This window comes from Clupea harengus, chromosome 4 (assembly GCF_900700415.2).
Source record: "Clupea harengus chromosome 4, Ch_v2.0.2, whole genome shotgun sequence".
Lineage (NCBI taxonomy): Eukaryota > Metazoa > Chordata > Actinopteri > Clupeiformes > Clupeidae > Clupea > Clupea harengus.
The window spans coordinates 13,235,767-13,256,278 of record NC_045155.1 but is presented as its reverse complement, the minus strand read 5'-3'; the positions used below and the strand labels follow the sequence as shown (position 1 = coordinate 13,256,278).

The following is a 20,512-nucleotide window of genomic DNA, read 5'->3' as shown; positions in this document are numbered from 1 at the left end:
CAACAGGCTGACGAGCGCCCTTGGATAATCCATTCTTCTCACAATGGCAACGGCGGCTGCTGCTGCTCTCCACCGGTGCGGGACAAGGGCATTTTTCTCCTGCCGAGTTTCTCATATCCGCCACGGCTCTGATGCCTCATTACTGGGGCAATTCATAAATATTGTCTCCAGTATTACCACTTCCAGGGGCTCTCAGCTTCCAGAGAGATTTATTAACCTCTTTTCACGGCCTGCTATTGTTTTTTTTCCCTCCACTCACCCTTCAACCACTATCCCTTCATCATTTTCTACTTTTCTTTTTTTAGCCCCCTCCGAACACTAGTACCATCTTTTTTCTCCCATTTCCACGCAAGTAGAAAAAAAAAAAGCACATCGCTTTGAATGGGGCAGCTATGCCACTGTTTCCTGTGCCACAACGGCAAGCACATATTTGTTCCATTTAGAGTTGAAATGGGGCCAGGAGGACATGGGGTGACAGAGGCGGCACTGTGGAGGAGAAATGTGATCCCACTTGATTGTGGAGAGTTTATGTAACGAGTGATGACAAAGTGCTTTATGACTTGTGTGGTGTTGCTGCCACTGAGGCCTGCCGAGGCCTTATATGGGCAAGCGCTGGTGACCTTGGCCCAAAGCGCTCTTGCATTCTCACCTCGGAGATGTCTGCAGGTCTGCTGCCTAGCCCCGATGGCAAAGCGAGCACCTTTCGTTCCAACAGCATAAAAATGGACTTCAATGCAGACGTCTGGTTAAGCGGTCACGGTCAAAGTTTGGCGTGACTTGCCTGTTTGCGGACCAGTGTTTTGAATTTTCCCTGTGGTTTCGATGATCGTATCTCAGGGTCTCCCCATGAGGTCAGCACAGGAAACACTGAGGTGCTCCACACACAGTCACACACACACACACAGTCACACACACACCAAGAGAGAGCCAAATCAGAGCCCTTCCAACTGAACTCAACACACCCGGTTCTTATCTCGACGCGGAAAGGGAAATGGTGTTTCACTAGCTCATTCCGCCAATGTCATCCCTGCCCTTTCCTATGCAAAGGCGCTCAGGCATAAGGAAACTGCCCAGGCTGTATGTCCTTAACCAGGTCTAGAGAATCACTGCTCTTCCAGAACCAGATGGTAAACATTGCTGAGGAACAGCGGGTCTACAGATTGAGGGCCCCAGATTCACTAATCCCGCCGCCCCAATCCCTTAAGGCTATGGCTGCATGTTGCCAACAAAGGCAGGTGGATAGGGGATGCCTGGGATAACCGCCCTCTGCATCGATCCAAGGGAGACACTCAGCCTCCCTAACCTGCTGAGTGCTCAGTTCGTGACTAACAATGGAGCTTCTCTGCCCCACGGCGTCAATACGCCAGGCGCTATCGAGTGCTCCTCGTTTAGCACGGCGATTGATGGGGCTAAAACGGCCCCGGCACCAGGAACATGGCAGTGCGCAAACACCGGCCTTCCCTCGCCTCAACTCGCCAAGTGAAGCTCACCTGCTAGTGCACTTCATTTCCGTTCGCTTCCCCATCAGTCTCACTCACTCGCCCTCCTGGTTAATTGTTAGGGCCAGCTGGAGATAGTATTGCCCAGATGACTGACTGAATGGCTGCTGGGCTGGCCGGCCTCCTCAAAATGGAGATAAGAATTGGAGATTAGGGCAGACAGGGCTTTCTGGGCAGGAGTGCACTGCTGGTCCCACAAGACACTAAATGATGTACAAGTGCATTTATTACAGCTGGGCCTATAAATCTCAGGTTGGCCTGAACTCCAGGGAGAGGTTAATGGATTACAAAGGGATGCGGTATCGAACCTTCAAGAAGTTTATACACACCATCAATATGTGCAACGCTATTGATCATTTGGACCTTGACAGACAAATTAAATTCATAAACATGATAATGCACTGGAATATTCGGACTGCTTACTACAGGGGATTGGTGTTTTTTTATTTTTTTTATTTTAAAGACTGCAGTTTTAGGATCAAGGTTTATCGATTGAAATTCTCTTAATAGAGATCCCACTGAAAACGCCACGAGGAGTGCTGATTCAGAGTAAACATGTGCGCGTTAAGGCGACAAAGTTAAAACATGCACAGCGAACGGCCCCTCTAAACAGGAGTCAATTCTGCTATCTGTGAAAATCTTGTTTTGGCTGCAGTGTTGCTAAATGGCGTACATTATTTTCGGCCTGTTTTTTCTCTCCCTGGATAAATATTCAGACATTAAAGATTCATGAATACTAATGCACAGAGCAAGATGATGGCTTTTTTTTTTCTTTTTCACTAGGTTGCATATGAGTGCATAAATGCAGTGCATATGATGCTTACGCCCACAGATACAAACACGCGCACACACACACACACACATGTAAAATTGTGTATACTGTGCACTACATAATGGCTGGTCCTGTATCTTTATTGTACATGAATAAATGGCAAACTGACAAACACACTGGTGTGCTTTGTGTTGAATTTATTACAAGTACATTATTTACATGTTTTCTGATATTTCGTAATTGCAGCACACATCAGCTGGGTACATTTTCTTGATAATGAACAGTAGCCAAATAGGCAATTTTAAGGGCGCCATTACAACATATAGAAGGTCTCACCCTACGATGCGAGAACAGACAAAAACACACACACACACACACACACACACACACACACACAACCAACCAACCAAGCAAGCATTCATTCATTCATTCACACGCAAATGCATACACACACAGTGACAATCATACATACACCCACTCACTCACTTACGCACAGTCTCTCTCTCTCACACACACACACACACACACACACACACACACACACACACACAAACACACAGTTCTCTCAGTCTCCCTCCATTCGGGGGTAAGAGTGATGGCTGGATCTTTACACCCCTCTCGAGTCATTGTGGTCCCCCACCTACGTCTCAGTCAAAATGATTTACCTTGGTCGCTTCATAATCTTTTACTATTTCGGATCAATAACAATCCATTAGAAAATTAAAACAACTTTCGCTGGCATTACTGTATGTCGTGAGCGTGCATGGCTTTATCCTCGTCACCGTGACAATGGGTCTGAGAGAGAGAGAGACAGAGAGAAAGAGAGAGAGAGAGTGGGAGAGGGGCTGTGTGGGATGAAGCTTCACCTGTCTCTGTCCTAATCGTGTTACTTTGAAGGCCATTTGTTAAAAGTGAAAATGCCACAACAGGGCCTACACGCCAATTCCTACTTGTGGAGCTTTCTCACTCACTCTCTCTCTCTTTCTCTCTCTCTCTCTCACACACTCTCTCTTCACCTTTCCTCTCCTTCACTCTTTCCTTCTTTTCTTTCTGTTCATCATCTGCTGAGGGGGGGGGGGGGGAGTAATTGGGTTAGTTAAGTATTCATACGTTAGCCTTCATTTACATCAGGGGGTGTCAACCCCCACGCCTACCCCTCCTGAACTCCTTTACGAGGCCCAAATCCGAGTGCGAGGAAAAGCAGAACTGTCAGCTCTGCCACAGCAAACATCCATTGTTTTACACGGTTTAATTACGAAACCCCAGCACTGTTTCATGTTAAGATTATTCACTGTGGGAGGCCCATATAATTTGGACTGGAGGGTTTGTCGTGTAATATAATATCATATAACAGGCTTTCGGTATTAGATTTCCGATTTGAGCCTCCTTGACATTTCAAGCTGCATGAACTAATACATCTGTTATTTGTTGATCATTTGATTATTAACAGACTTCATAAACCAAATCAGCCCGCCCTGCTGGAGACCGCCGGGACGCAGCGGAGCCGCCAGCCGCTGCTCTCCTCAGCCCTGTGTGCGGAGAGAGAGAGGGGGGAGAGAGAGAGGGAGGGAGGGAGAAAAAGGAGCCCATAAAAAATAGCATTTATCTTCGGCTCACTCCTACAGTGTGTGTGTCTGTGTGTGTGTATGCTCCAATTATTGTGGGGCGCACACACACACACACACACACACACACACACATACACAGTCAACCTGCCCCCATCATCCCCGCTCCCGCTCCCTACCTAAACAATAACACAAAAGACAAAACAAAAATCCCTGACGGAAATCTCTGGGATGTTATTTTTTGCGGTCCTCAGAAAGCGGAAAAATGCCTACTGGACTACAGACATTAGAGACAGTTCACTGCAGACTGGTGATGCAGGTCACCAACAATATGTGATGATATCTTTTGTATGTGTCCCACCCTTATGTTACTACTACAAGCGTTGAAAAAACAACCTGGGCTGTGTGCCCTTTCACGGAGCGAAGTGACATGTACATTTAATCTTTGGTGTCCATCTTTAGACGTTATATATATATATATATATATATATATATATATATATGTATATAGCCCCTTCAGTCTGTGTGAGACATTACAGTTGTTCTACTAGCAGAGTATAATTGTTACATTTCGAGTAGACAGCATTAGTAATTACAGATCATAAGGTGAGTCAAGATGGTAAGCAGTTCACACTCCAGGCACGTGCGCACCAAGAGCGATCAGTGAGACACTCAAACCACCGCGAAACTAAAAACAAACCGAGGGTTCAGTGTTGATCTGACTGTTGAACTGAAACATGTTCTTTTTTTTTTTTTCTCCAGTCTGTTTGTCTCTCTCTCTCATTCATACTCTGGGCTGAATTCCACAGTGTACGTTTCTTGCCCCAACTTGCAATAACTCTGTACTGTTATGGAAACAGCGTGACTTAATAATAATAATAATAATAAAAAAAAAGGATTTTAAAAGAAAAGAAAAGGAGAAGAGGATGTCGAGCCACGGCTCCTAAAAAGGACGGAAGGCGGGATTGGTTTCGCTGCTCTCTCTCCTCTGACACACTGAGTGTGTGAGGAGGACGAGGGTAGGCCAGTCTGGGAGACACACATACACACTTAAATCGAAAGCGGAGCAGAGGGGTGGGTAAACCGTCGCGTTATGGCATGTGTTCGTCTTTGAATGTGAGAATGCGAGAGTATGTATGTATGTATGTATGTATGTATGTATGTATGTATGTATGTATGTATGTATGTGTGTGTGTATGCGCGTGTGTGTGTGTGTGTGTGTGTGTGTGTGTGTGTGTGTGTGTGTGTGTGTGTGTGTGTGTGTGTGTGTGTGTGTGTGTGGGTGTTCTAGTCCACCTCGCTCTCGTTGCTGGCTCCCTCCGGGCGCCGGAGCTTGTCCACCTGCTCGTGGAACTGTCCGTCCCCTCCCCTCCTGTCCTCTGTCTGCACGTTCAGGCTCTCCTCTTCGTCGGCCCGGGTAACATCGTCCTCCTCCTCTTCATCATCCTCCTCCTCCTCTTCCTCCTCCTCCTCCCTCTTCTCCTCCTCACCCTGCACCTCCATGCGGACCTGGTCCTTGAGGTCCAGCGGGAGCATGGCGCCCAGGCCGGGCTCCCCGTTGAGGGCGTGGGAGCCCGAGGGGGTGGGCAGAGAGCTGTGGGGGTCTTTGACCGGGGAGGAGCCGGCAGACTCGTTGCTGACGGGGGAGATGTCGCTGCTGCTGTTGGTGTGGTTGGCCGACGTCGGGTTGGACATGGAGGCCTGCTTCAGCGGGATCTGCCAGGAGGGGATCTTCGGGACTGACGGGGACGCTGGGAACTGTCTCCTGGGGGGGGAGGGGGTAGAGAGGGGAGCGTTAGGATGAAAGGGATGAGAGAGACACACATCTCAACATGTTACTTCATTTTTTTTATAGTTGTATGTCTGTTATTTTATATGGAACTTGGCGTCTGAAATAAAGATTTATATATAACCCTCAGGTGCTGTCAATGGAATCGTGCCCCAAAAGAACTTAAAACATTCTGAATCGTCGGAAACATAAAGATCAGAGAAACAAACACAGCAAAAGTGGCAGGTGGATTTACAATCATGACACAACAGTGTGCCTTTCCCAGGAGATGAGGGCAGAGCTAACAGAAAAAACTCTTGGTTCTGTCCTGAGCATTGGTCAGAATAATAATCAAAGCTAAATCAGTGTGTAGTGTAAACCTTATCGCTAAACTCCAACTTCTGAAATTAGGAATTGTAGACATACGTCTTGAATTGTCACAATCTCTCCTTTTTAAGCCGACCTTTTATTTCATCTCTCCCATGTTGTTGGCAATTACAAGGGACTACACCAGATGCCTAATACACCTGGTGGAGATGTGAGGCCACATATAAGCAGCTAAAGTAAGTCTTCAACAAAGTTAGCATCACTCCTTAGAGATCAATAGCTAGATAGCGGTGTATTTGATTTGAAAAGCATGCTTGATAACAGATGGTGTTTCGTTGTCTGCATCTCACTATTTAACCCCTATGCAAAGGTATTAGACAAATAACAACGTTATTTAGAAAGGCAGAGACAGATTTGAAAAAATTCAGAGTACAAAATTGCACCAAATGAAGAGCTATTATCTGTGTGATTTTTTTTTTTTGCAGATGTATACAACTACTTAGATCTTAATTTGCATGACATACATAATCAAATGAATATTAATGACAGCGAGAGAGAAAATGTGTTTTCTAGCAGTGAGGGGACCTGTTGGGCGTACAGCAGGGCTCATTAACCAGTAATGAGCCGGTTCCACTGACATGACCTGCTGAAGGGGGAAATGTGACAGCTCCAGATCAAAATGTTTCAAACGCAGTTATCTGCTAAAACATCCATGAAGAAATACAAACACAGCCGCAGTGTGCCAAGATGGAAGTCACGTGACGTCGATTAAAGTCCCCGGCTATGCAAATTCCCCAACTGCAAAAAACAGCACCAGAACGCCACGGCACACAGCTTGACTTCTCAATTTGATCATTTTGTCCTTTTGACTGAGTATTTGAGAACTGCCTTTAATGCCTGCAGATAGTTTAGAGGTACATGGTGTTTGTTTAAAGACACTCACCATGGAATGAGTTGTTGTGGCACAGAGTGCGTGTACTTACAAGTGCAAATATGTTCCGCAAAGACTTTGACTCTTTCCCCCATTAAGGGTAAGCGGAGTAGACTACTGAATGTTGAATGGCCCTCATACCTGCTCAGGAGAAGGCCTTTGAGGGATACTATCTCGGACTTCAGCTCGCTAATGGTCTGGGACTCCAGCATGCGGTTAGTGGTGGAGGAGGCCTGCAGAGGAGGGAGAGAGGGAGAGAGACAGAGACAGAGAGAGATCTTCAAACAAACACATTTCTCTTCCACTTAAGTCATCAGCTCTTGTTCACAGTAATGAGTGAACGTTATATGGAAATAGGAAATCACATCATGATGGGAAGGAATAGCATTCACCTGAAGGGGGAACCTGTTTGTAAATCAGACGTGGTCACTTTGTACAGAAAGAGCCTTTGACTAAGTTGATGTGTAGCTATGGCGAAATGGTACAATGTTGAATGCATGTGGGGCTTCACAGCATGTGCTTAATGATGGCACGCTAATGGCAAAAGCTGATGCAACAATGCAAAAGGAGATGAACCCAACACACACATAGAAAAATTAGGCCGTTTTCCTCTGACATTCGCGGTGTCAAGCTCACTCTGTGTCATGGAAAAAAACAGGGAGAATACAATTGAGCCTTTCAGCTTGGTTTTCTGACGTGGAGGATCTTCCCATAAAAAGCACGGAGAAAGAGCCAAGTGGGCATTAATCATGACGCTTTTACATATTTTTCCATATTTCCGACTGCTGATTTGAGCAGGACAGGGGCGTTTGATAAGAGGTCTCCCTCACAACAATGGCAGCATTCATTTGGCACCTACAACTGAAAGGGGAGGGGGGAGGGTTATTAAAAGGGAACGTTATCACGTACTGCCTGGCATGGGATGAATTGCCAAAGGGAGTGATGGCCAATTGAAGTGGCCTCCAAACATTTGAATGGCAAATTACCTTTAAAAATCCATCTATGCATTTTTCCCATTCTTAACTGTATTTTTAAGGACAGATGGCCTAATGAGGTCATTGAACAATGACAGGTGACCACGATCAAGAAAAAACGAAGACGGCAAAAAAAAAAAACACACTGTCTGGCTCTTGATCTTGGTGAAGTGCAGCTCTTTTAGTGTCTGTTTCACCGGGTTGTCTTTTTCAGCCGTCTGCTCATAGCCAGGGATGGTCCACAGCGGCGCTTGTGTGTTTTTGAGAAACTACTCTTTAATTCAACGGCCCGGAGAGAGGCTAGCTCGCAGACAAACGTTTGCCAGGATTATGGGAAGGCTCTTGGGTGTGGCCCCGAGATCACTGCGAGAGTGTAAGTAAACCAACAACACCCCACTAGGGATACCTGATGTTTTGAACCGTCCGCGCATGAACAAACAAGCCTCCTCCCAACCCAAAGCCCCCCCCCCTGTGCTGTCGCAGGGCATCCAGGGGGATGAGAGAGAGAGAGAGACAAAAACAATGGAAGTGGGAGAAAGAAAAATAAAAGTGTAATTAAGAAACCCAGACTCACTAGAGGCAGCTAGTTAGGAACCACAGACCCCCCTATTGAGTGGAAGGGGGAGCTGGGGGGGGACTTGGACTCTTGTGCATGTAATTTAATCTAAAGGAAATTAATTGAATCACATCTGAAAGGGATCAGACTCATTTACAGTGGAAAGAGGGGGCTTTGGAGTGGGGTGTGTATGTGTGTTTGGGGTGGGGTGGAGAGAAAAGAGGTTGAAGTTTCACTTTCCTATCGGCTACTAAACCCCTTCTGATAAGGTCCTGTGTGTGAGAGCGTGAGTGTGTGTGTGTGTGTGTGTGTGTTGGGAGGGGCGGTCTCTTTCTTGGGCCCATCTGATCTAACCTGTGTGCATTACGCCTGATGAAGACACTCTTATTACAGGCTTCCCCTCATTACAGCCTTCTTAATCCCCCAACTCCCCAAGGCACCCACATAATACGGCTGGAATGTGCTTCTTACTCACTCCACCTTTGGATCCAAAAAAATTAATTGCTTCAGAGGCAGAGGCTTACACTTCCCGAACATAAAATCAAAATAAGAAAAGGGGAAAAGAAAGAGTAAAGATCTTAGACTGCAGGTACATCCCTCCATGGGTACTGCTGCTGCTCCTGCCACTTTCTCAGGTTCAGGTAACACCCTCTCTCCCAGTGCTGTCACTTGCGATCATGCAAACACACGGCGGGCCAACAGCCATTAAAGCCTCACAGGTTCTGAGCTCAAACCTTGGCCTGGCGCTAACGGGAGCATTCATCCGGTTGAGTGCGGTTACTGGTTTGTGCGATCGGGGGTGGTGGGGTGTTTGGTGGGGTCAACGGCGTTTGCCGCCCTGCACGCGGCTCCTGCTTGGCCTGGTAATTACTAAGGGAGACAGAGGACGGCCCTGTAGCGCGCGGGTGTAATCCAAACACGCACAGGCTTCAGAACAGGGCCCGGAGACAGCCAGACACCGAATACATTAAAGCCTTCCAACGCCTGCAGACCATTAGCGCCCCGATAATATCTTAACAAGCAGGAATAAAAAAAAAAAACGTCTGAATGCAAATTAATTCAGTTACTTGCACTGATAATATTCCCCACCACTTGTACAAGAAAAAAAAATGGAGCATGTATATTTATGGTGGAATCGGCTTCAAAATAAATCCCCCGGGAGGGTTTTGAGTGAAAACACTAGAACAATTTATTTCAGTCTATTTATTCGCCATCCCAGTGGCAGAGCTCTCCTACTACAAATTGAACAGTTCCTAATCTTTCATGTGCAGCCGCTAATAGAGCGGACTATCACTGAATTTAAACAGCGGAGCAATTAAAGCAAACGAGTCGAGATCTGTGAACGAGAGAAGGAAAAAAAAAACGGAAATGAACACTTTTTCCTTGCATGTATAACATCCTGAAATAAATTAATTTAGCCAGAACGACTGCAAACTCTGCCTCGGGAATTAACATTAACAAGTGATACTGAACCAGGGAATTCCACGATGCGAAGATTAGATGCTAACAGAAGATGTGACACAGCTTGGAGCCCATGCTATATGAGCATGTAAATGTCTCGTCGGCGATCCGGGTGCGTTTCACCACAGCTAACCCAGTGAACACACTGTAATTCGGTGGTTTGGGACTATAAGAAATGTTTACTTAGCTGCTGAGGAAACAGAAGTTGCCATGTGTTTTGGGTTAAAGGCACATTTCCGTGTTACAGGCTTTAATTGCCGAGAGCAGCGTGCTTTAGCACTGCAAGAAGGAGGGGGGAGAGAGAAAAAAAAACCAGAAAGCCAGAACAGAGAGAGAAAGAGAGAAAGAGAGAGAGAGAGAGAGAGAGAGAGAGAGGAAAAAACAGCAAATCAAAATGATAAGTAGCTCAGCGGCTCAACATATGTTTTTAATCGGTTGCCCTAGACCTGAAAACAATTTTCCAATTTCCCATATGGCTTGAGACAACAGAGGCCGGCATCTCACAGAAAATTTAAGATCAACAGTATGGCCATAAAGCAGAGTTTATGATTTGTTTAATGGGTGTTTTGATGTGAAGTATACTTTTTATAAACTAGTGCCGTCCAACAAGGCACTCATGGCAAATGAGAGTGACACGCTTTAATTCAATTTCTCCCTTTTTGTTTTTTTTGCTGTTTGTTGTTGATGGCCCTCTTTTGACTTTGAAGGGAGGCGATAGTCAAATAAGAAATAAGTTGGTGAAAACTAAAGTGTACTCAACAATAGACGGCTGAAGAACCCTGTTCCTTGACGTTTGATTAGAGGCCTGCCTTGTTCACTGATGCGGAGCGAGCTTTTTGCCGAGTCAGGGAGTACGGATAAAGGGACATAGGGAAAGGGACTAGGAGGAGGCGCTGAATAGTGAGTCGGCAGTTTTGATAAACTTCAGAGGGAACAGAAAAAAAAGAGAAAGAGGGTGGGGGAAGGATTCATATTTTTCTCCCGCAATTGCGCTTGAAGGCAGATGTGTTCGCATATGCTTTCCCGCAGGATCCAGATGCTACATTCAAACACCCATGTGCTTAACAAGCTGTGGACATAAAACATTATCTGAGTTGCAATTCAAAAGCCCCCCACCCCCGTTTTGCTGGCACCGATTACAATAAAACGATTTACCATGGTGTTAGAAGATACTAAGCGAGTAGGGCTTCAACACTAAAACGTACAGACACAAACCGTGATGCCCAATTTTTCCCTCAGATGCAGACAATGCTTTATGGATTACAGACACAGGCATTTAAAGAGGTAGTGAAGCACATATAGTCATGATGAGGACTGTAATGAGAGGTAATGAACAACCAAATGGCTGAACGGTGAAGCGGTGGCAGGAGAGAAACTTGATGTAGTGCCATGAATGACAAACACAACCAAGCAGATGATAGCACAACATGAAACAGGTGCTGTCTTAATCGGAGACAACTTTTTTTAAGAAAGACCTTATTTGAACACATTTTGGAAATCCCTGTTCTAACTCATTGTATTGTAGTGTTGTACATCTCTCTGACCCAGTGACTGGAGCAATTAGTACAATAACAGTGGAACCGCAGTGATACCTCAGTAACGTTGCTTTGGTCAACTGTGTTACATGTATAACTCCGAAGTGCCAATAGAACTAGTGAAGAACTACTCTTGATTACTGCCCTAAAGAGACAGAGAGACCGAGAAAACGAATGGTGGCTAAAGTGCACCCCGACAGCAGTAGCGATCACACTAGATGTTAGACAGCTTTGGGGATTGACAAGTCAAATTGATGGGTGAGGTGGAAACCAAGAGGAAGCCGAGGAAGGGGAGTCTCTAATCTCTGCAGTCTTAAACACACAGCAGCTGATATAAGAGATCAGATGTGTGGTTTCTATGGGAGACGAGTTTGCGAAAGGAGCCCTCAGATCCAAGCTGCCAGGCAGGAAACACGCTGGCCTCAAAGAGCCTCCTAAAAGACAAGCCTGCTGGTGGCTTGGGCCTGTTGCTGGGAAAGTCAGGCCCTTTCGGAAGCCAGCAACCACACCTACACGGAGTCCTCCATTCCATCCCCTCGCATATGATGCCTGGGCACAGGATCAGTGTTAATGCCACTTGCAGTGTGAAAGGGGAAATTGGCCAATCGCTTCAGCGATGTTGGGGCTTCTCGGAGGTCCTGCCTCAATTGGAGAGTGTGAGAGTGGAAAGAGCTCCAAAGGCAGAAAATATGAGATTCCTTCCAGCCAAGTCATGAATCTACTTTTACATAACAGAGCCAACAAAAAAAAAAAAAATAGGCGGTGGCAGGATGCAGCATGATGCCATCGGGGAATGTCTGAGATTAGCACAGTAAGGAATGTGACCGATCCATAGTGGGAGACTCGCTCACCTCAATAGAGCAGCCGTGACTTAAAACACACTGATTTTGATCATGAGAATGTGCAAGGAAAGGAATGCCTCTCATTTTTGTACTCTGGTGATACATATTTGTAAGGCAGGGCCAGTGTCATGTGCGAGACAGCAAGTGAAAATATGCAGACGTGTCAAGGAAAAAGGAACGAATATGATACAAATCTTCCTAGGCAAAGGCTCTTGCTGTATTTCAACCTGGCATCTCAGTTTTACAGACCAGACATGAAACTTCATGTTGCTCAAATGACGTCAGTCAGCATAGTCTAGATCAGGAAAATCTACCTGTAGTGAAGAGGTGTGTAGAACCATAGTATTGAGTGCAAAGTTTTTTCCTCTGAAAGCAAAGTGTAAAACTGTGTGAAGGATAATAGATACAACAAAAAAAGAATGAGGGTGTGTGTGCGTGTGTGTGTGTGCGTGTGTGTGGCAGCGGAGGGTCGTACAGTGAGTGTGTAATTGAGAGGGAGGGCCGTGGATACCTGACAGGTGGTCATCTCATTAGACAGCTCCTGGATCTTCTGTTGCTGCTGCACCAGCAGCTCCTGTACTGAGGCCAGGGTCATCTGCAGCTGGGTGACTGAACGAACACACATGCGAGCACACACGCACGCACACACACACACACACACGCATGCACACACAGGCACGCACGAACACATGCACACACACACACACACACACACACACAAACACGCACGCACGCACGGACAAGAGAGAGAGAAAACCAAGCATAAGGTGAATATGAGAGACCATATTAAAATCTGGATACAGACAAAGTTGTGAGCCACCTTAATGCTCATTTTGGACAAAAGCGTGATAAATGACCACACCGCTGATGAACTGAATCGCTCTAGCAGCTGCACCCTTGTCAACAGCAATCCAACAGAGCTCTGCTGTTTTGCTGCATCCAGAGTTATTCAGGTTTTCAAAAGGCACATTTTTCTCCAATTACCTTCAGCTCCAGCAAACTCCTGTGATTTGATTTGCACCTCTGTCAGTAATGTAATGGATACGTACATAGGCAACGGAACAGAGATTAATCACTACTGTCTGATCTTCTATTAAATCACAGTCTATAAACTTCCATTAGCTGTCTAAACATGGGTTTCAGATGCATCTCCAATGCTTCAAACAACCAACAAGGCAGAAAAAAATAAAAACCTGCCTCCCTCTTCTTTGGGGCGGAATGAGGGGGCCCAGACTAAGCGTCCTCGCTAATCTCAATAAATGCTGCCCTTCCATTTTGTTTTTCTTTCACTGACTCGCTTCCACTTTGAAGATTGAATTATATGTTTAAGGGTTGGGATGGCACTGCTGGGAGTGGAAGCAAAAGGCAATAAGATGGGGAGAACCCGGGCTATCGGGTGGGTGTATCATTTCAGATCGCGGGGAGCCTGTGGCCGGCTGGCTACTCTGGCCCCCCCGCCCCCCCACCCCACCTCCCCTACTGATTCCAGTCACACACGCATTCCCAAACAATGCATTAAGTTTCCCCTGCTGATTATGTTACAGAAAACCAATAAAAGGTGCCTATAAATCATGCTTGGCAAAAAGTGTTAAGTCTAATTGGATTAGCATCAACAGATATTAGAGCTGTCGACTGTTGGCTACGTAAACACTCTGTTACTGGCACGCCCCTCGACCCTTACAACCTCCCCCCCTGTTCCCTACCCCACGACTCCCAGGGTCTGCTGGGGGAGAATGGGGTCTTTCAAACACAAGGTAACACACATGAGGAACACTATCTGTCGGGCTGCTGCAGCCAGCTCATGCCACAGCTCGCCCCGTGGCAGCAGCGCCGTGACAGCTGTTGGGTAGGCAGGAGGGCTGAGCTGCAGAGTGGGTGGATGGAGGAGCAGGAGGAGCAGGAGGAGGACTCTGGGTCTGGCTAAGGGTGTGAGACACAGGGATAAGAGGGAGGGGATATTGGTCAGGCTGGTAACAGCTATCAGGAACTGACGGATCATTTTGTTTATTGTTGAAAGTGTGCGATCATCTTCAAATATCTTGGAAACCACAAGACACACACAGCATTAAACTAGTAATACTAGTTCATTTAACCCATCAGAATTGCTGCTGCCATAGATAGGCCGTTCAAATGCATGCGTGATGTTCTTCCAAGAACTAGGTGTGTGGTTCAATATTTACCCTGCTCCTTAGAGCAAAAAAAAAAAAAGAAAGAAAAAAGGTCCTGGAGACATGTTTTCAAACGCTCACCGTGAGTGACAGACACTGTCTGGCCCCTGGCCGCAGTTGAAACAAATGCTCTCTTTGTAGGAGCACGGAGGCAGAGGGTGAATTTGAGATGCTGTGTGAGTGGCCTCCCAGCTGCTGTGCGGTGGCTGTGTGTGTGAGTGAGTGTGTGAGTGTGTGTGTGTGTGTGTGTGTGTGTGTGTATGTGTGAGAGTGTGTGTGTGTGTGTGTGTGTGTATTTGTGTGAGAGAGTGTGTGTGTGTGTGAGTGAGTGAGTGTGTGTGTGTGTGTGTGTGTGTGTGTATGTGTGAGAGTGTGTGTGTGTGTGTGTGTGTATTTGTGTGAGAGAGTGAGTGTGTGTGTGTGTGTGAGAGCATGTGTGTGTGTGTGTGTGAGAGCATGTGTGTGTGTGTGTGTGTGTATTCAGTAAATTATTCAGTAAATACCACCACATAATGTACACTACATATGTCCGGGCCCTGTCTCTGTCTTTAATGGCCAGCTGGTCACCAATATGCTCCTTCAGGCCGACAAAAGGGGGCCCAGAACAGCCGCCGCAATTCCATCACGATCCAGTTTGTGCCGCTGAAGGGCTTCCAAGATCCATTCATTAGCTGTCTGTGTGTGAAGTTGGGGGTGGGGGGGGGGCCATAATGGGAGTCAAGGCCCACTCGGAGCCGGCCACCGCATTCAAAGGAATACATCACTTCAGTGCGTTCGGTGGCGGAAAAACACATGAACTTTAACAAGGGGCTCGGGCAATTGGCAGAGAGGCAGTCCGCGACTATTACTCACGTTGTGAGGAGAGGAGAGGGGAGAGGAGAGCCGAGGAGAGGAGGGGGTGTGGGGGGCTCTCACTGTAATTGCAACCCTCTCCCAACTGCTAACTGAAACAGTCATTAACTACAATAGCAGCCTTGGCTACTGCAGCCACAGCAAATTATATCAGCGGCGTGACGGACCGACTCAGGCAAGGTAGGCTTTTTCCGCGAGGAAATTCTCGCAGGGGAGTGACAGGGTTATTTTTTGTCCTCTGGGCAAGTTTGAGAGGTAGGGGGGAAAGGCCAAGAGAATTGGACAAAGAGTCGAGTGAGACAATAAACAATGCCCGAGGTTACACTCTTCAAAAGGTAATAAAGAGAGAAAGAGAGAACCATGTTCACAGAGGAAATCTCCCATTTTTTGCATATGTGGAACACAAAAAATAACAATGCTATGACTCAGTGTCTCATTTGTTAATCAGATAGTGGAAGCCACACCGAGCCTTGCACGCCATGCAACACACACACACACACACACACACACACACACACACAAATACCCTCTCCAAAGGCATCGCACAATAGACTTGTGAGATTAAATTCAAATACTGAAGATACTGAAATGCCACTTTATCTTCAGCTAGTCTGAAAACTCTCCCCCCCCCCCCCCCACCCCTCATAGAATGATGATTTAAAAGGTGTATTAAAACACGGCGGAATGGATGACTATGCTGGCAACTGGCAATGTCCTTTGCCAACTTAATTGTGCATTCGATTTGCTTATTTTGCAACCCAGGGCCTCGTAAAACAATGGCTGTGTTGTGAGCACACCAGAGAGAGCATGACGGACAACGATATTCACACAGCCTGGATAAAACATGGGGTTTGTTTCCTCTGTTCGCCAGTCTTATGAGTCAACAATTACCTTTGCATTCACAAACTGTGGCCAACTGTAGACAAAACACAAGGGCTTTTCTAGATCTCAATATAGATTCTACCATATTCCATGGAGTCGTTGACAACATGGGATTACAGTAATAAACATGAATAAATAGAAAACACAAAAGCAACACTTTGAATATTTCAATTCGTATTACAGTATTCTCTCTGTGAGTCACAAACTGAAGGGGTGGCTTAGCAAAGTGGCGTGTTGATATCCCTCTTGGCTGTGGCACAAGGCATACGCCAAGGCAAGGCAGGGGGTGGGGGTGGGGGGGTGGGGATGACGACACAGCAGTGTTTCTGTCCTCCGCTGCAGCACTAACGAGACAAAGTTTCTTTGGGTGAGAAATGTCCCGCGTTCAGCTTTCATGCTTCCCGGCTTGTTTAATTACAAGGCGGGGGAAGCAGAGGGGGGCCGGGGGGGGGAGGGATGCTGGGGGTGGCAGGGGGGGTTGGTGGCAGAGGAGGTGTGCGTCCCTCACAGTCAGGCGGGCTGAAATTCCTCACCTGTCCGACTACAGAAGACGCACCTGTCACCACACATACTTAATCACCACCACAATCCCAGCCCCTCTTGCACAAACATACACGCACGTGCGCCCACTAAGAGCGCGCACACACACAAACATGTCCAACATACACAAGTACAAGCACACACACACACACACACACACACACACACACACACACACACACACACACACACACACACACACACACACACACACACACACACACACACACACACACACACACTTCCACACCAGAAATTAAAATGAACTTTCTCGCCATGGAGTTTAGGGGGTGTGGGGGTGGTATATAAAAAAAAAAATGCTGTCATTTCTCTCGCCCTCATTAATATTCTGAGGTTAAGAGCTTTTCAGCGAAACGTAATTAATTGAGGCTGAGCTGACAGTAAACAACCAATTTCAAATTAAAGCAAAATGACAGCGGCGTCATTTGTAAAATGTGAGCAGATTTTGGCGACAGATAAATGAAGGAAAATGTTAAGGAGGGAGGAAAAGTGATGAAGATATTAATCTTCACCTGTCTGTGTCAGCGTGCCACTCATCTCCGCCATGCTGGCCTCCATGCGCTGCAGCTGCTTCTTGTCCTCGCGGCTGCCCATAATGAGGGGAAGGATGTACTTCTGCAATTAAAGACATGACACACCATTACAATTCCCCACAGAAAGCAGAGTGGAGGGGGGGGAGAGCTCGGTGAGGGGTGGAAGGAGGAAAGGAGGAGGAGGAGGAGGAGGGCATGGGTAGTCATCTCTGAAACGTCTGAGAAAAAGGGACAAAGGGGTTAAGACCAACAAGTGAGTGACCGGTTTTCCTCCGCCAACACACAGGACTGATAAATTAGGTACAAGGGTTTTGGGGAGGCGGGCGGCATATTTGGAACTAACTCACCCCAGTGGTAAAAAAACAAAGCAAAGCAAAACAAGGAGAGCTTTCCACAAGATCTGTGGCTCGCCGGAAAAACTGATTCAGTCTACATGATGTATTTATTCTGTGGAATATCAGAGACGGATGGGGAACGGACAACTGGAAGGGAATATGAGAGAGGGAGAAACCGCCAGAGTTTGGCTTCAGTGTGGAATTGTCTTAGATCCTTTTCGGATTTAAGACACAAAATCTGACAGACAGAATATTGGTCATGGTTAGTCTAACAACGATTTGACGTGACAGAATGGTTAGTGCGAGACTCTCTGTGTGTGTCTCTGTGTGTGTCTCTGTGTGTGTGTGTGTCTCTGTGTGTGTGTGTGTCTCTGTGTGTGTTTGTGTCTCTGTGTGTGTTTGTGTCTCTGTGTGTGTGTCTGTGTGTGTGTGTCTGTGTCTGTGTGTGTGTGTGTGTGTGTGTGTGTGTGTCTGTGTCTGTGTCTGTGTGTGTGTGTGTGTCTGTGTGTGTGTGTGTGTGTGTGTGTGTGTGTGTGTGTGTCTGTGTGGCTAGTACAATGCCAATGACCGAGAGTCAGGCCATGTCAGTCAACCTATCCTCTTGAAACTGAACCCAGAGAGGAAGGAGCCTAATGCTGAGGGTCTACCCCACCCAGGGTGGCTCAAACAGGGCAGAGTTCACAGGAGAATGTGGATTATGTGGTTTATTCAACAAAATAACCATGTCACCAGTAATGCAACTTGTGGGATCCACCACAATGGTGCTGACATGCATCGTATACTCTGAATAGCAGAGATGTTAGTTAGTGTTTACTGTCTGCTATAGAACTGCTGTCGAATATCATAAAGCTGCCGAAAAGATTCTGAAGTAGTGCATGTCTGTATGTCTTTCTCTCCTCGTCCTTCCCTTCTCCTCTTCTCCTTTTCTTCCTCCTCCTCCTCCTCCTCCTCCTCCTCCACCGCCTCATCTCAAGCCTTGGTGGCAAGTCTCGTGGTTTTCTCACTTCATTCAGCGCAATTTGACTCAATAGCTGCCATCCAGGCCAAGACTGAAGCAATGGGGCGTGACTCTGGGTTCAACTTCATTAGGCCTTTCTGCCCACAGCCTGGCGCATCCATTAGAACATGTCACCTTCTGCAGACAATTGCTTGTCAGAGCAAAGCCTTGAGCAACAACGCTTTCATACATGCAGTCTGAGTAGCCAGGTTGGCAGCCACTTCCACCCTTCTGCTCCTTAAAAATCGCCCACCACTTAAATAGTGTCTGTCAAGAAAAACACTAGACAGCCAAGCAGCCAAGTGTCTGGTTTTTGTTTGTTTGTTTGTTTATTTATTTTGTGGCACAAGGGACAGGGCAAAAACCAATGCAAGTCCTACTTAATGAGCCGCCCATCAGCTAGTTTTGCAGCTTCACCTTTTCCTAAAATCACAAAACACTCTCTAACGTTTCTTGTGACGTCGTCCGTACATTTTCGTTGTCGTTTGCTTTTTGTCTGTGCTTAAAGAGTGCATGTTAAAACAGCCACGACAACAGTCAAAACGTGGAGACACTGTGGCAGACAGACCCGTGGTATGAACAAACAACCCCGCGGGAGGCAGTCTCTCAGTGGAGCAGTTGGCCTGGGCAGCTTTTTCACAGCCAAGCCAGCGTTGTTAACACCAGGAGAAGTAATAAACACTTTTAAGTTGAAAAAGATTAAATAAGTGTCAACACCGTCATAATTAATAAGTTGGCCGCTGTGAGCGCGCTGGTGAACGGCGTCCCTATAGCATAAATAAAGTATGCGGGCGCGAGAGGGGGGCGAGCGGGGCATATGGCACGACCGGTGCCACTCTGGTGACATGACAGCAGCCAGTGGGTTCACGCCGGGGAATCCCACCTCCCATACCTCCACGGGCATGCGCCGACCACACCGCAGAGGGCTCAGGGGGACGGGACCCGGATGGAGGATGATAGACAGACAGGGTGTGAAAGAGAGTGCGAGAGAGAGAAAAGGGGAGTGAGAGTGAGAGAGAGAGAGTGTGAGTGAGTGAATGAATGAATGAATGAATGAACGGGTTGGTGATGAGCACAAGAGGACGAGATATAAAATATGAGAGATAAGGAAGGAATGCAAACTGATAGAAGCCAAAAATTGCTTTAAAAATGGATCTTAGAGAGAATACACAAAAAAAGGCCCAAAATGGTTCTCTAGGTTTGATTGTTTCTTCTTTTTTTTTGTAAACAATCATTGTTAAAATGATTTCCCCCCCATCCCGTCTCGCAGCGGGTCAGTGACAGCCGAGCCCAGCACTGGTCTCTGCGCTCTGGTGTTCCTGCCCCTGCCTCTGCCCGGCTACCGCCTCACTCTTGCCTGGCCAGGGCAGGCTGCCACGATGCCTTTACAGGCCAAGGCAGCAACAGCAGGCTGGGGGCCACAGCGACTGAAGTGGGTCGAGCGGCGGTTCTAGCAGGCACTCACCCGCAGCCTGACGCCAAGCCTGCCTGCACGCCCGCAATGCCACATAAAGCGCCAGGAGCCCGCTCCACTGCTCATGACGTCATGGGAGTGCTGTTATCCAGCGACAGTCTCAAACTCACACGCGCACACACACACACACACACACACACACACACACACACACACACACACACACACACACACACACACACACACACACACACACACGTTTGGTCATCTGAGGATAGGGGAGTTGCGGATGGTTAATACGCTCAACTCTGAGCCACCTATAAAACACACTAATCGACTCCACATGCCACTCTGCGGTCGGGGTGGGATTAGTGTCAGTGGGAAAGCAGGCCCAAGCGCGCACGGGGCCCAACGCACCGCACACCCGCTCAGGCCTGCTCGCCACTGCCTCCGGGCCTGACGAACGCACAGGCCAGCAGAAAAACATTCTACGTACATACATCAAAGGGACACGTGCCAGGGCTCTGACGGAAACTCTGC

The 20,512-nt window shown here is 47.1% G+C and overlaps 1 protein-coding gene across 2 annotated transcripts in view; it reads right to left on the bottom strand.

Annotated features, from left to right (window-relative positions):
* Window positions 1-2,748: 2,748 nt before the first annotated feature.
* The window catches only part of pex14 (peroxisomal biogenesis factor 14), a 56,452-nt gene continuing 38,688 nt past the window's right edge, over window positions 2,749-20,512 (bottom strand). Inside the window, exons 6-10 of one of the 2 annotated variants that reach the window (XM_012826195.3) lie at window positions 17,206-17,308; window positions 12,742-12,839; window positions 7,004-7,095; window positions 5,133-5,601; window positions 2,749-3,800 (exon numbers count right to left, since the gene is read on the bottom strand). In XM_012826195.3, coding sequence (XP_012681649.2) covers window positions 3,795-3,800; window positions 5,133-5,601; window positions 7,004-7,095; window positions 12,742-12,839; window positions 17,206-17,308 — 768 coding nt within the window. In that variant the 3' untranslated portion in view covers window positions 2,749-3,794. Of the gene's footprint in view, window positions 3,801-5,123; window positions 5,602-7,003; window positions 7,096-12,741; window positions 12,840-17,205; window positions 17,309-20,512 lie in introns of those variants that run through there. The other variant, XM_031566304.2, reaches the window with a different exon arrangement.